The sequence below is a fragment of the Papio anubis genome, chromosome 5, assembly GCF_008728515.1.
Source record: "Papio anubis isolate 15944 chromosome 5, Panubis1.0, whole genome shotgun sequence".
Taxonomy (NCBI): Eukaryota; Metazoa; Chordata; class Mammalia; order Primates; family Cercopithecidae; genus Papio; species Papio anubis.
In genome coordinates, this window is record NC_044980.1 from 115,855,085 (window position 1) to 115,867,324 (window position 12,240).

At 39.6% G+C, this 12,240-nt stretch overlaps 1 protein-coding gene across 3 annotated transcripts in view; it reads left to right on the forward strand.

Annotated features, from left to right (window-relative positions):
* SNX24 (sorting nexin 24) overlaps positions 1 to 9,969 on the forward strand; it is a 177,544-nt gene extending 167,575 nt beyond the window's left edge. For all 3 annotated transcript variants that reach the window (XM_009208978.4, XM_031666430.1, XM_031666431.1), the window contains 4 exons: positions 941 to 1,035; positions 2,474 to 2,506; positions 3,009 to 3,073; positions 8,433 to 9,969. In XM_009208978.4, the coding sequence (XP_009207242.2) occupies positions 941 to 1,035; positions 2,474 to 2,506; positions 3,009 to 3,073; positions 8,433 to 8,500 (261 nt within the window). In that variant the 3' untranslated portion in view covers positions 8,501 to 9,969. The remainder of the gene's footprint in view (positions 1 to 940; positions 1,036 to 2,473; positions 2,507 to 3,008; positions 3,074 to 8,432) is intronic.
* The last annotated feature ends 2,271 nt before the right edge of the window (positions 9,970 to 12,240 follow it).

Below are 12,240 nucleotides of genomic sequence, written 5' to 3' on the forward strand. Positions count from 1 at the left end.
GAAAAATGATCCTTAAGAATAGTTGTATTGAAGTCAGAGATTAAGATACAACCTTTGATGCTTTTCTCCTGTGGTCTTTTGGAAAAGGGGGAGGGGGAGGTGGCAAACTTCTGTTCAGTTCACACACTCTGGTAGACTTTAAAAATACATAGATATGAAGATACATACTTCTTTGTCAGATTTCTCCTTGACGTTGCATAATCTGGATCTCTGAGTAGTGACGTGGTTATGCCATTATGCCGGCTATGTAGCAGAGCTCACTAAATGGAAGAGCTCTATAGATTTTTTTCCAGCATGTATGCTGATTTACACTTAGCAGTAAAGTTGTTACTGACCCTTTGAGTGGAGCTGTCCAAATGGCAATAAATGTCAGTTGATTCTAATGCCAAAACAGGTGATAGTTGAGGGTGCTTGACTAAACCTTCCAGTTAAAAAATAACTTACCATATTTCCTAAATAGTAGTGGTTTCCTGTGGGGAGATACACACACACACACACACACATATATGTATAGATAATGTATATCAGACCACTTTGTCATTCAGTAAGGACAATTTGATATACATATCTTAACAGTATTGTTGATGTTCCCAGGTTTTGAAATATTCACTCTGGATTAGAATCTCCATGAAGGCAGGAACCATTTCTACCTGGCTCCCCACTGTCTTGTTCCCTAGTCAGCATCTAGTGTATAGTAGGTGCTCTATAAATGCCAGTTGAATGAAAGAACAGATAAACTGCAGTATTTGCCAGCACTCCCTAGCGTGTGTGTCAGCCTGAATTCCTGGTGGGCAAAACAGAGACCACTCCTCATCTTGACTGTGAGGAATGTTGCTGGTAAGAACTTTGATGGATGGTTATGACTTTTTGAAATAGTTCATTTGATTGATTGCCTAGCAAACTTCACTTCAGTTTCTAATTCTGTTTTCTGCTTTCACAGGCTGTCATTTTAGAAAATGAAGAACTTCCCAAACTGTTTCTTGATTTCCTAAATGTGCGACACTTGCCCTCTCTACCAAAGGCAGAAAGTTGTGGGTAAGAATCATGTTTGCATATTGGATGTATGTTTTAAATTACTCTTCAGTGACCGATTGATCTAACAAATAGCCCAGAGTGATGCCTGAGTAGCCTGCCGGCCACGCCCACTCTTTTGGCTTGCTACAGCACTCACTCGCTGCCTGCTTTTGGTCAAAAGAATTCCTCTGAAGTCCTCATACCCATCTTGTGGCCAAATGGCCATGGTTCAGTAACCCATGTTTAGACTCAAGGAATCAATCTTTTCAATTATGCTGTTACATAGAATGATGTTACTTGATAGGAATTATGAATCTAGATAACATGTTATGGACTCATTAGTGGAAACTCAAGCAAAGTTCATATCCTGGTGGTACACATATTCATATAATTTTAAAGTTATGAATGACCTTAGAGATGATTTGATCCAACTCCTCTCATTTTGTAGTTGAGCAAACAGAGACACAGGAATTTAGTGTCTTTCCCAAGATCTCTTGCCTTGTAGCTTGCAGAACCGAGGTCTTCCAAGGCGAGCCCTCTTCCTCTACTGTCCAGCTGTCTCTCTCAGGAACTTCCAGTGGCAGAACTACAAATCCTAATCCCTATCTATTGGTCTAAACCCATTGGTACTAAACCCAGGGACCCAGAGGTTTGATATCATTAGCAATTGGGAAAAGCTCTCCCGAAGAATTAACTCTGAAACAAGCCACTTGCCCAGCAACAGGCACATGACGTGGGCTGAGCTAGCCTCAGAAGACCTTCAGAAACATCCATGGCATACTGAATCCATTTACAGGGAAACAAATCATCACAAACTCTCAAAATCCATGCAGGAGAGAGGTGTACCCATATTCTCGCTGCTTCCAGACCTGCCTGAAGGAACCACACTTAAAACTACAAGAAGATCAAGCAGACCACACCCAGAATCATGTTAAACCCCAGCCATCCACTGGATGACGGGGCTGCAAACACCTGTCACAGCTCTTCATGAGCACTGTTTACTCAGGGCCACTTTCCACTTATTGCAGAGCAAAAATTATACACTATACTTGGCAAATAATGAAATAATGTGCTGTCAGTGTGTTCTGTTCCAACTTGTATGTGTTTACAGGGAGGTTGGGCTTCGTATATATTTATGTATTTTTTAGAATAGACATTAGCAATGGTATTGAGTGAAATGTTTTCTCCATTATACAAGCTCAAAAGTAGTAATAAAATCTGAGGATTTTTAAGTAATCATCAGGAAAATTGAAATCAAAGAATATTCCAGTCTTCAGATTCCTTAGGATGGGGCATAGCCATGCTGTGGCTCAGTGGAAACTCACAACTCTTCTTAAAAATATCTCCCAATTCAGTCATCTAAAAATATTGGGTATTTTTTCCTTTGTTGGCATAAACATTGACTCAACGTATGCGGTTTTTTTGTTTGTTTGTTTGTTTTCTTTTTCAAAACTTTTAGATCTTTTGATGAAACAGAGTCTGAAGAGTCAAGGTAAGGACTAATCCTCATCAGCCGGGAATAGGATTATGGTTTTGCTAAATATTTAATCACCCATGATACGTTTCAAGTTACGTTTTTCTTAAAAACCTTTGTTTGAAAATTGGTTTTAAGATTATAAATATTTGATAGGGAAATACAGGAGTAACCAGTTAGAATTAAGAGTGGAGGAATAAGAGCCCTACATTGTTTCATGCAAGTAATCAGAATGTTTTATCAACAATCGTATTACAAGATTTTTAGGAAAGCACGTTTCAGCAATGACTTATTGTATAGATTGTATATCTGCTTCAAATTCCACAAAGAAATGTTTAGAAGATGAGAGCAGTGCCCATTTGTTTGCTCTCACTCTGTGTGCTATTATTCACCCACACTGTTAGAACATAAACCTTGAGACGTCCCCACACAGCAGTTTGATCCCCTCAAAGCTAGTTTGTAGTGTTTTCTGTTTACCATCGTTCCCTGATGCTGACATGCCTGTTCTTGACCTTTCCAGCAAACTGTCCCACCAGCCTGTGCTGCTGTTCCTCAGGGATCCATACGTCTTGCCTGCAGCCAGCGGTAATCAAACCTGTCATCTGCTAACAGCTCTTTACTGATCTGACCCTGCACCACATAAACCACGTTTTTAATACAGGTCTAACAGAGTGACATTGGTCCAGGGCTTAATAATCTGCCAATAAACCAGTGCTCTTGGTGTAAGAGACATTTAGAATTTTAATTGAGGCCAGCCTTTCAGGAGGAAATGTAATTTTTCTTTCTCTCTTACCAGACTATTTTGAATTAGAGTAATAAGGCAGAAAGGTATTTATGGTCCTTAATTTTTCCGATCATGTCATTTTGGCCTCTGCTTGTTTTTGTCCAGATGCCAGGGTTCAAATTCAAGTATCTAGTCCTTTTTAAAAATGCCTCTTCCGAAAAATCTATGTATATATACATTGCAGGCATATCTCCATTTCTATTTAGATTACAGCATCTTTGATGGCCAACTGTATATTTTTGAAAGTTGCATATTTTAAATACAATTAATTGATTTAAGTATAATTGTAATCAATATTTTCGACTGAGTCTTTTCTCTGTGCAAAGAAATTTAAATTCATCAGAGTGCCTCTCAAAGTATTCTGTTATGCATCTCTTTATGAGTTCATTTGCATACATTATCTCACTTAATTTCCTTAACAACCTTGTGAACTAAGCAGGGCTGATATTATCATTGGCTAAATGAGAAAATTGGGGTCCAGGGAAGATGGTTGATGGGTGGACCTCTTGTTGCCTATGTATTCCTTCTGTGCTCTTTGCACATAGTGAATCTTGTTTCTGGGAGTCACTAAATAGTAGTAGATAAATGATCCATTGAAACCCTTCCTATTTCTGACAATAAAACCTTATGAGCAGGAGAAAGGGAACTGCTCTCTCTAGCAAGGATGCACATACTCAGATCACCCACTTAGCTGTCAGTTTGAAGAAAAGTGGCCAGGACGCAGTCCTACTCCTCCCTAAGAAGGGTTGAGGGACCTTTCCTAGTAGCACCCTGATCAGAGTGAGCTGCCTTTGCTGTATAGGAATATGACCTCATATTCTTTTTCCTTGCAGTAAAGAATAACTTCCTCTCTATAACATTTGCTTCTTATGTTTAACAAATATACATGTTAGTTGATGTCGTGTTAAAATATCATATTTAACAAATATTAATAATGCAACCTAATATAGATTAAATGTTTTATAAATTATTCATATTATCTTTGAAAAATGGCTCCACAAGCACTTTTTCCATGTATTGTTTATGCTCAGATATGTCATGCATCTGACTGAAATTCCTGCGGAAGTGTAGACAGTAAAATGGTTACTGTAGACTAGAATAGCCAGGATACTTGATAGAAGAGGGAACATATTTTATGACCTTTAAATCCAACTCATCCAGCTTATTGAGCAGTGCCTACCATGTGCTCTATGCCTGGCTTGACAGTGAAGAACAGGAAGAACTTTCTTGGAAGGAACCTCAGGGGTAAATGTCTTGAGCTGGGAAGAGTAAAACATATGTATCATTGGTAGCATGGTAATATGGATGAAGACTTGCAAAATAAGGGAACTCCTGTTTGAGAATAAGTGAATCACAGGTTTGATGGATGGGATGGGAGGTATGGGAGGACCAGTCACCAGATCTGTTTTCTTGGAATTTTGACCAATCCAGTTTCATGAATCAGATCCTTGTTATCTTAGAAGTGTTATACTAATGATATATATTCTTGCAAATCTTCAGCATTTAATTTAAAGGAAACTTTACTTGTGTCACATTTTTGTTATGATGCCTCTTAGCAAGATATTAAGGTTATTATTCCAGAGGATATTGCATATGGAAATTTCTTCACAGATGTACTGACCCCGACCCCTACAAAGTCAGAGGAGTGTCTGTCTTCAAAGATTATCCTCTTATAAAATACTAATAATCAAATATCTCTTAGCTTTTAACATCAGAAATCAGGAGAGTACTCTCTTAACAGATTGAAAAGCATTTGCTTTTTGGTCTTTGATTTGATTTTCCAGGAAGCTCAAAACAACTCTTGCCAAAGTCCCCAGTGATTTCAGTGTGGCTAAAACCCATGGATATTTTTCAGTCCTCATCTTCCTTGGCCTCTCATGTACTTTAGACATGTTGATCGGTTTCTACTCCTTCAAACAATGTCTCCCCTTGGCTCTCCCACTTCCTTCCACTCTATAGCAGCTGACCAGAATGCTGTCATAGACCTTCTCCTCTTCTCACTACACTTTCTTTCAGATATCTCCTTGTGTGTGGCCTGCCTACCGTGTGTGTGCACCTGAGTCACAATGTTGTATTTCCATCTCAACTCTCTCCTGGAAGCTCCAGACTCTTACCTGTGGTTTATTTGTAAGGCCCTCTGTGAGCTGCCCCAGGCTCATGTTCCTACTGGACCTCCTCATACACTCTGCCCTAGCCACCCTGGAATTCTTTCTGGGCCTCAGGTGTGCTGTTTCCTCCACCTTGAGCCTTCTTTTCTCCATCCCATAGCCAGCTGCCTCTCATCTTCCAGGGCTCACATTGAATGCCACAGCTTCAGAGAGCCTGTGCTGATTCTCCCTCTCCACAAGCCCCTCTACCCATTCACAATACATGTTCATTAAATAAGCAAAACCCAACAAAAATAACAACAAAACCTGCCCTACATCACCTTCCTTCTCATCACCTCTCAATGGGAATCAAAGGCAAGAACAGTTTACTGAGTAATGCTGGCAATAATGGACATTGTAGTAAATCATGCATATGATGAAGCCAAAATCCGCAGTTTAAAGTAGAGTGGAACAGATGAGAAAACAAACCAAAACCCTGATTATGTTATTTCTGATCACTAGTTGGTGGACCTTGCTTTAAAACACCTCCATCCCATTCACTTTTTGTCAGAGAACCCTATTTGCTTCCTTTATAGTAATGGTCACTATCTTATCTTTGTTCTTTGTCTTTGTCCTCTAAATCCCCAGCATCTAGCATATGTTCAGCTCTTCGTGGACATACATACAGAGCCTTAGCACTTGCTGTTCCCTCTGCCGGGAATGCCCTTCTCCCAGACACCCTCCCAGAGGGCTGCTTTGTCCCTTCCTGCAAGTCGTCACCCAAATGGCACCATCACTCAGGTTCTTCCCTCACTTCCCTGTCTCTGGCCCTCTCTCCAGCCCATGCCCTGCTGTATTTTTCTCCTTGCCCCGTTCTTGTCACTGCTTGACATATTACCATCGTGGTAGAGTTACCCACAGTATGTAATGTTATTTTCCTTTATGTCTTTTTTGCTTAACTTATTTAGTTGAATCCTTTTAAGCTAAATATACTTACGATGTAATTTCACTGACCTTCAAATCAACTTCTATATTGTGAGTGGCAAAGAATAAAGGCATGTCTTCCACCTTCATGTAATATGCCATTTTTGGGTATCTTTTAGAAAATTAACCAACAGCTCTATTTCTGGCAATTGATTTTAATACCCTTCTATGTGGGAGAAATACAATTAGAATTAAAATTAGCTTAGCTAAATTATTGGTTTTTATTGGGCTCTAAATATACATGTGTAAGGCCTATCACAAGCTTTCAAAGATATATTTCATGAAAAACCATTACTTCATGTTGGGGAAAGGCATGCCCTGAAAAATCAAGTGTCATCAACCAAAAATAACTGGATATTCATGTGTTGGAGATTTTCTAAGACATTATTTTGTGTGCTCATTCACTTGTCTCCCCAATTTTTAAAACAGCCTATAAGGTAGATACTATTATGAAATCCATTTCACAGTTGAGGAAAGAGAGGCACAGAGATGTTCAATAACTCACCTAAGGTCACACAGCTATTACATGGCCAATCCAGGACACAGAGGCCTCTCAATAAATACTTGTTGAGGTAAACTGGTCACCACATTCTATCACTTCTTGACTTCCCCTTTGGCAAGTCTCACGGATGCCTCAAACACAAGTTCCAGACCAAGGTGATGATCTTCTGTTTTACTCCTATTCTGGGTCTTCTCCCACCACCCTGTGATTATGCAAGCCAGAAACCCAAGAGGCATGCTTGATTTCACCCCTCCCCTCACTAACCACATCTAACCCGTCACTTGGTCCCGCCCTTCATTTCTCTAGAATTCCTCCATGGTTCTCCATCCTCAACCTCGTTTGGGCTGCCACATTGCCCTCGCGAACTACTGCAGTAGTCTCCGAACTGATCTCCTTGTGTCTGCTTTGAACTTGCTCCAGTCCATTCTCCAGTTGGCAGCCAGAATCATGTTTTTCAAAACACAATTCTACTCTGTCCCACTCTGCTTAAACTCCCTCAATAGCTTCCCATTGAGTTTTAGATAAAGCCAGAATTCCTATCTGTTCTTCCCAGGTATGATTGGGCACCCCGGGCCCTCCAGCCTCCTCATTCCCGCTTCTCTTGCTACGTTGGCCTTCATTTAGGTCTCTGAACCCTCCAGGCTCCCTCTGGCCACAGACTTTCCACCTGGCTAGCTCCCTCTGCCTACCCCTAGCCTCTGAGAGCCTTTGTGCCTCCTCTGATGAGGCAGTAATCCCCTAGTAAATGATTTTATTTACACAGTTGACAATAGAGGTTTGATGTACATTTTTTTTCTTAAAATATTGGACCACTTTTATTTTCTTAGGTAATAACTATATTTCTTTAAAGTGTTCAGCTTTAGGATAATTCCTGGATGTCATTATGTACAGAATAAAGTTTAAAAATTAAACTTCTGAACCATGAGATAGATTGGTTCCCATTCAAGTAATCCATTCACATTTTACCTACTCTAATGACTGGAATGTAGTAGAACATACTCTGCACCCCTGGCCTCCCTTCCTATCTCCTATAATAATGTAGCTATGTTTTCAAGTTTGGCAGGATGGCTTCTGTTGGAAATTTGCCCTTTTAAGTTAGGAAGACAGACCCCCATCTTACTGCTTTCTTTCGAAGCTAGTCTAATAGAACAAGTAGACTCAAGACAACTTGGACTAAATGCACTGTAAACCACAATGGAAAAACTGCAGTGAGGTATTCCCAGTAGAAATCTTGGAATTCCTTCAAGTATATTGAGATTTTGTTAGAAATTGAATTGCCAGTGTAATCCATCTTCCTCGTGAGAAAACATTCAGATAAAGAGCTGAGGCCCAGCAGCATTAACCATTAGAACATCCCTTAAATCAATAAGCTACAAATCTGGCCGCACATTCCTGCCGCGCCTGGTGGTGCGCTCAAGTGGCTTTAGGCTGAAGCAGCATGACTGATAGCACATCCTCAACCAGGCAAACGCCTGGTGATGCAGATTCCTGTGTTTACCGTAAGCCTTGCCTTGTTCCATTCTACAAAATGCAATTATTGTTTCACATAAGAAAAGCAGTTTTTCTTTCTTTCTTTTTTTTTTCCAGATTTTCCAAATGTGGTTATTGAAGGAGTCCTCCATGGGATATTTTACCCTCATCTACACCCCAGGTAGAAATCCTACATGGCTAAAAGAAGCAGAAGCAAGTTTCGAAGTCACAGTCAAGGAAATCAATACTTACCAAATTAATCTAAATGCTATGATATATAACAGCTCTAGCTAGTGGTAAAGTGTACAGTCCCAGCTTAATTCAGGGCAGGGACATTTCCATTAGAACGGTGCTCTTAAAAATAGAAACTGAACCAGGGCGGTGGTCAGTCTAAGGCCAAGTGTTTAAGAAGTAGAGTGTAACTGCCAGCATAGAAACCCACGAAAAGGAGGCCACAGGATATTCCTGGGAGCACTGAGTGTAGCAAAACAAAGCTACTCTCTGCTTCAGTCGCACCATTTGCTAATTGGAAATCATATCCTGAATCATACTGAGACTGATCAACTTTGGTAGCTTTTTTGTTCAGATCTTATGACACACTACTCTTCTCACCATGAGATTTTCTCAGCCAGTGATAGTACATTCTGAAATGCTGGCACCAGGAGACGGTCACAGACACACACTGCTAAATGTGAAGATGGAACTAAACTGGAAGTTAAATTATACTGACAATATTATGGCATTTTTAAAGATCATGGCATTTTAATTTACATTAGAGTGGAGTTGCATCATACTCAGGGGTTAGCTTCCAAGGTCAGTACATAGGTAAAATGGGCTATTAGGATGATCCTTGAAAGCCCTTTAGAAGGGTGCCATGTTGGAAACCTGTACATCCACTACAAGTAGCTTTTCCCCCCATGTTGGAAAAAAAGACTGTTTCTTTGTTTGAAAATCAAGTGAAGTTGTTGGTGTTTGTTTAGGGGTCATTTTGTTTAAAAAAAAAAAAAAAAAAAAAGCACATACCTTTTAACACTAGAATCATAGCCTTGCAAGATGCTTGCCCCGCTAGTGGCAGATGTGAACTGACAAGGAGCGAAGCACCCACCCAGCGGATAGACAGCACCCACCTGGGTTTCCTCGAGGGTGTGCATTCATCATAGGTGGGATCACCACAGGATTTCATGTTATTTTCCTTATGGCTTCCTTTTCACTGACCTCATGTGTTGAGTTAATGTAAGTTAAAGGTGTTTATGATATAATTCCTCTGTACATCATACTTTGAGTAGTAAAGGATAAAAGCATATGTACTACCTATATGTATGTGCTGTATGTGGGCATTTCATTGAGATCTAATTAATAGCTAGACTATTTATGGTTATTCATTTTAATAAGTTCTGTGGGGGGCAAGTAGTTAAAATCAAAACTAATAACTACATCATGGTTTTTGATTAGGATCTAAATATTCAGGTTTTAAGCCTGCTGCAAACTTTTAAAGTTATTATAGATTCTGTTACTACATGTTGAAAACAAGCAAGAACAAACTAATCAAGTGTTGTCAACCAAAAATAACTTAATAGTCGGGTATTGGAGATTTTTTTTAATGTTTTTATGTTATTAGCTATTTGGAGTTAAATAAAAACAAAGAACAAGGAAATATTTGAGTTTGTCTTCTGCTCCTAAGATTTCATTGGAAACGTGGTTTGTATCTGTCTACACCACACACACATATGCACACACAAAACCTCTCACACATTCACATAGATGTTTATTTCTAATATGATAAGAGGAGGAGGAGAAATTAGAACCCTTGTAACTGTACATTGCTTGTGGAAGTGTGAAATGGTTGCAACCTCTGTGGGAAATGGTATAACTTCTTCAAAAAATTAAACATTGAATTGCTATGTGATTCAGCACTTCCACTTCTGGATATATACCTAAAAGAAGAAAGCAGGGACTCAAACAGCTATTTGTATAATGGTTTGGCTGTGTCCCCAACCAAATCTCATCTTGAATTGATCGTAGTTCCCATAATGACCGCAGGTCGTCAGAGGGACCTGCCGGGAGGTAATTGACTCATGGGGGCAGTTACCGCCATGCTGCTGTTCTTACGATAGTGAGTGAGTTCTCATGAGATCCGATGGTTTTATAAGGGTCTTTTCCCCCTTTTGCTTGGCACCTCTCCTTCCTGCCATCATGTGAAGAAGGATGTGTTTGCTTCCCCTTCTGCCATGATTGTAAGTTTCCTGAGGCCTCCCCAGCCATGTGGAACTGTGAGTCAATTAAACTTCTTTCCTTTATAAATTACTCAGTCTTGGGCAGTCCTTTATAGAAATGTGAGAACGGACTAATACATTTATCCATGTTCATAGCATATATTCATAGTAGCCAAAAGGTGGAAACAACCCAAGTGTCCAGTGATGGAAGAATGTATGAAAAGGAAATTCTGACACATGCTGCAACATAGATGAACCTTGAAGACATTCAGAGACATAAGCCAGTCACAAAAAAGCAAATACTGTATGATTCCATTTCTATGAAGTATCTAGAATAGTCAAATTTATAGAGACAGAAAGTGGAACTTTGGTTGACAGAGGCTGGGGGAAAAGAGGAAATGGGGAATTAGTGTTTAATAGGTTTCAGCTGGGGAAGATGAAAACGTTCTGGAGCTGGACGGTGGTGATTGTTGCTTAACAAGGTAATGTACTTAATGCCATAGTATTGTACACTAAAAATGGTTAAAATAAATTTTATGTCATGTCTATCTTACCACAGTAAAAACAATAAAGGCTTTTGAATGAGTGCAGGCTCAGAGAGTAAGGGTGTAGTGATCAAGTAACACTGTCTGTCATGGGTGCAGGAGAGCTTTTGGCACACATACCAGTTAGTGGTCTCACATCCCTGGCAACCTCTACAATCCTAAAACAGTAGTTCTAAACCAGAGATTTGCATCAGAATCAGTTGGGATTCTGAATCAATAAATCTGGCCAGAGACCTGTCCTTGGGTAGTTAAAAACACCACCGAGTTGACTCTGGTACACACCTGTATTAGGGACCACCAATTGAGGGAGATGGTTTATGACCTACCCTTTAGCCATCTCCTTGAATTATTTATTGACTTTTGTAAGTCCTTCAGAATCCAGTACCAAGAGAACATCTGTTCAACACTTGGGGGTGTTATATGAGGCCACAGAAAGAGACTCTGCAGAAGCAGGAAGGACAAATTTGGGTAGTGGTCTCAATAGATGCCCTATACATAATTGGGAAGTTGTATATTCATTCATTCACTCGTTTGTTCAATGAAATGCATTTGGGTTCCCCCACTGGATTAAGGCACTGTGTTAATTACCTAACGAATACAGATGTAATCCTTGCTTTCTGGAATTGTTGGTCATTTACTAGGAAGGGTTTTTTCATCTTAATGAATTGGACATAAAGTTCAGTGATTAAGGCTATTTTCCTCCAGTCTCTCTGCTCCTTGCAAGTAATCATTTTCATTTTGGCTTTGTTTTGGTTTTTATTCTTGATGATAATTACAGATTTTGAATTCAGCAGATTTTGAAACCAGGGAAGCAGCAGGCACTAACTCAAAACCAAAATGTCTGCAACGTTTGTTTTCTGTCTGTGCAGATACATAGTGACAGACTGGATTCTGATGAGGGCGAAGGGGCATCTATTTTTGTGTTGGGAAGGAGGGCATATTATATATGTTAAGTCATTGGAATACACCTAATTTACTAGAAAAAAAATTTGTGTCCTAAGAGTGTGATTGTAAATCTGGTCTATAGAATGTGAACCATTTTCTGTCTTCATTACACTTAACAGTAGTTACAGCGACATCATTGGTGTCCCTAGCTACAATATTCTACGTCATTTAGATACTCCTATGTACTCCTATGTACTGAGTTTCTACTGGATGTCATATGTT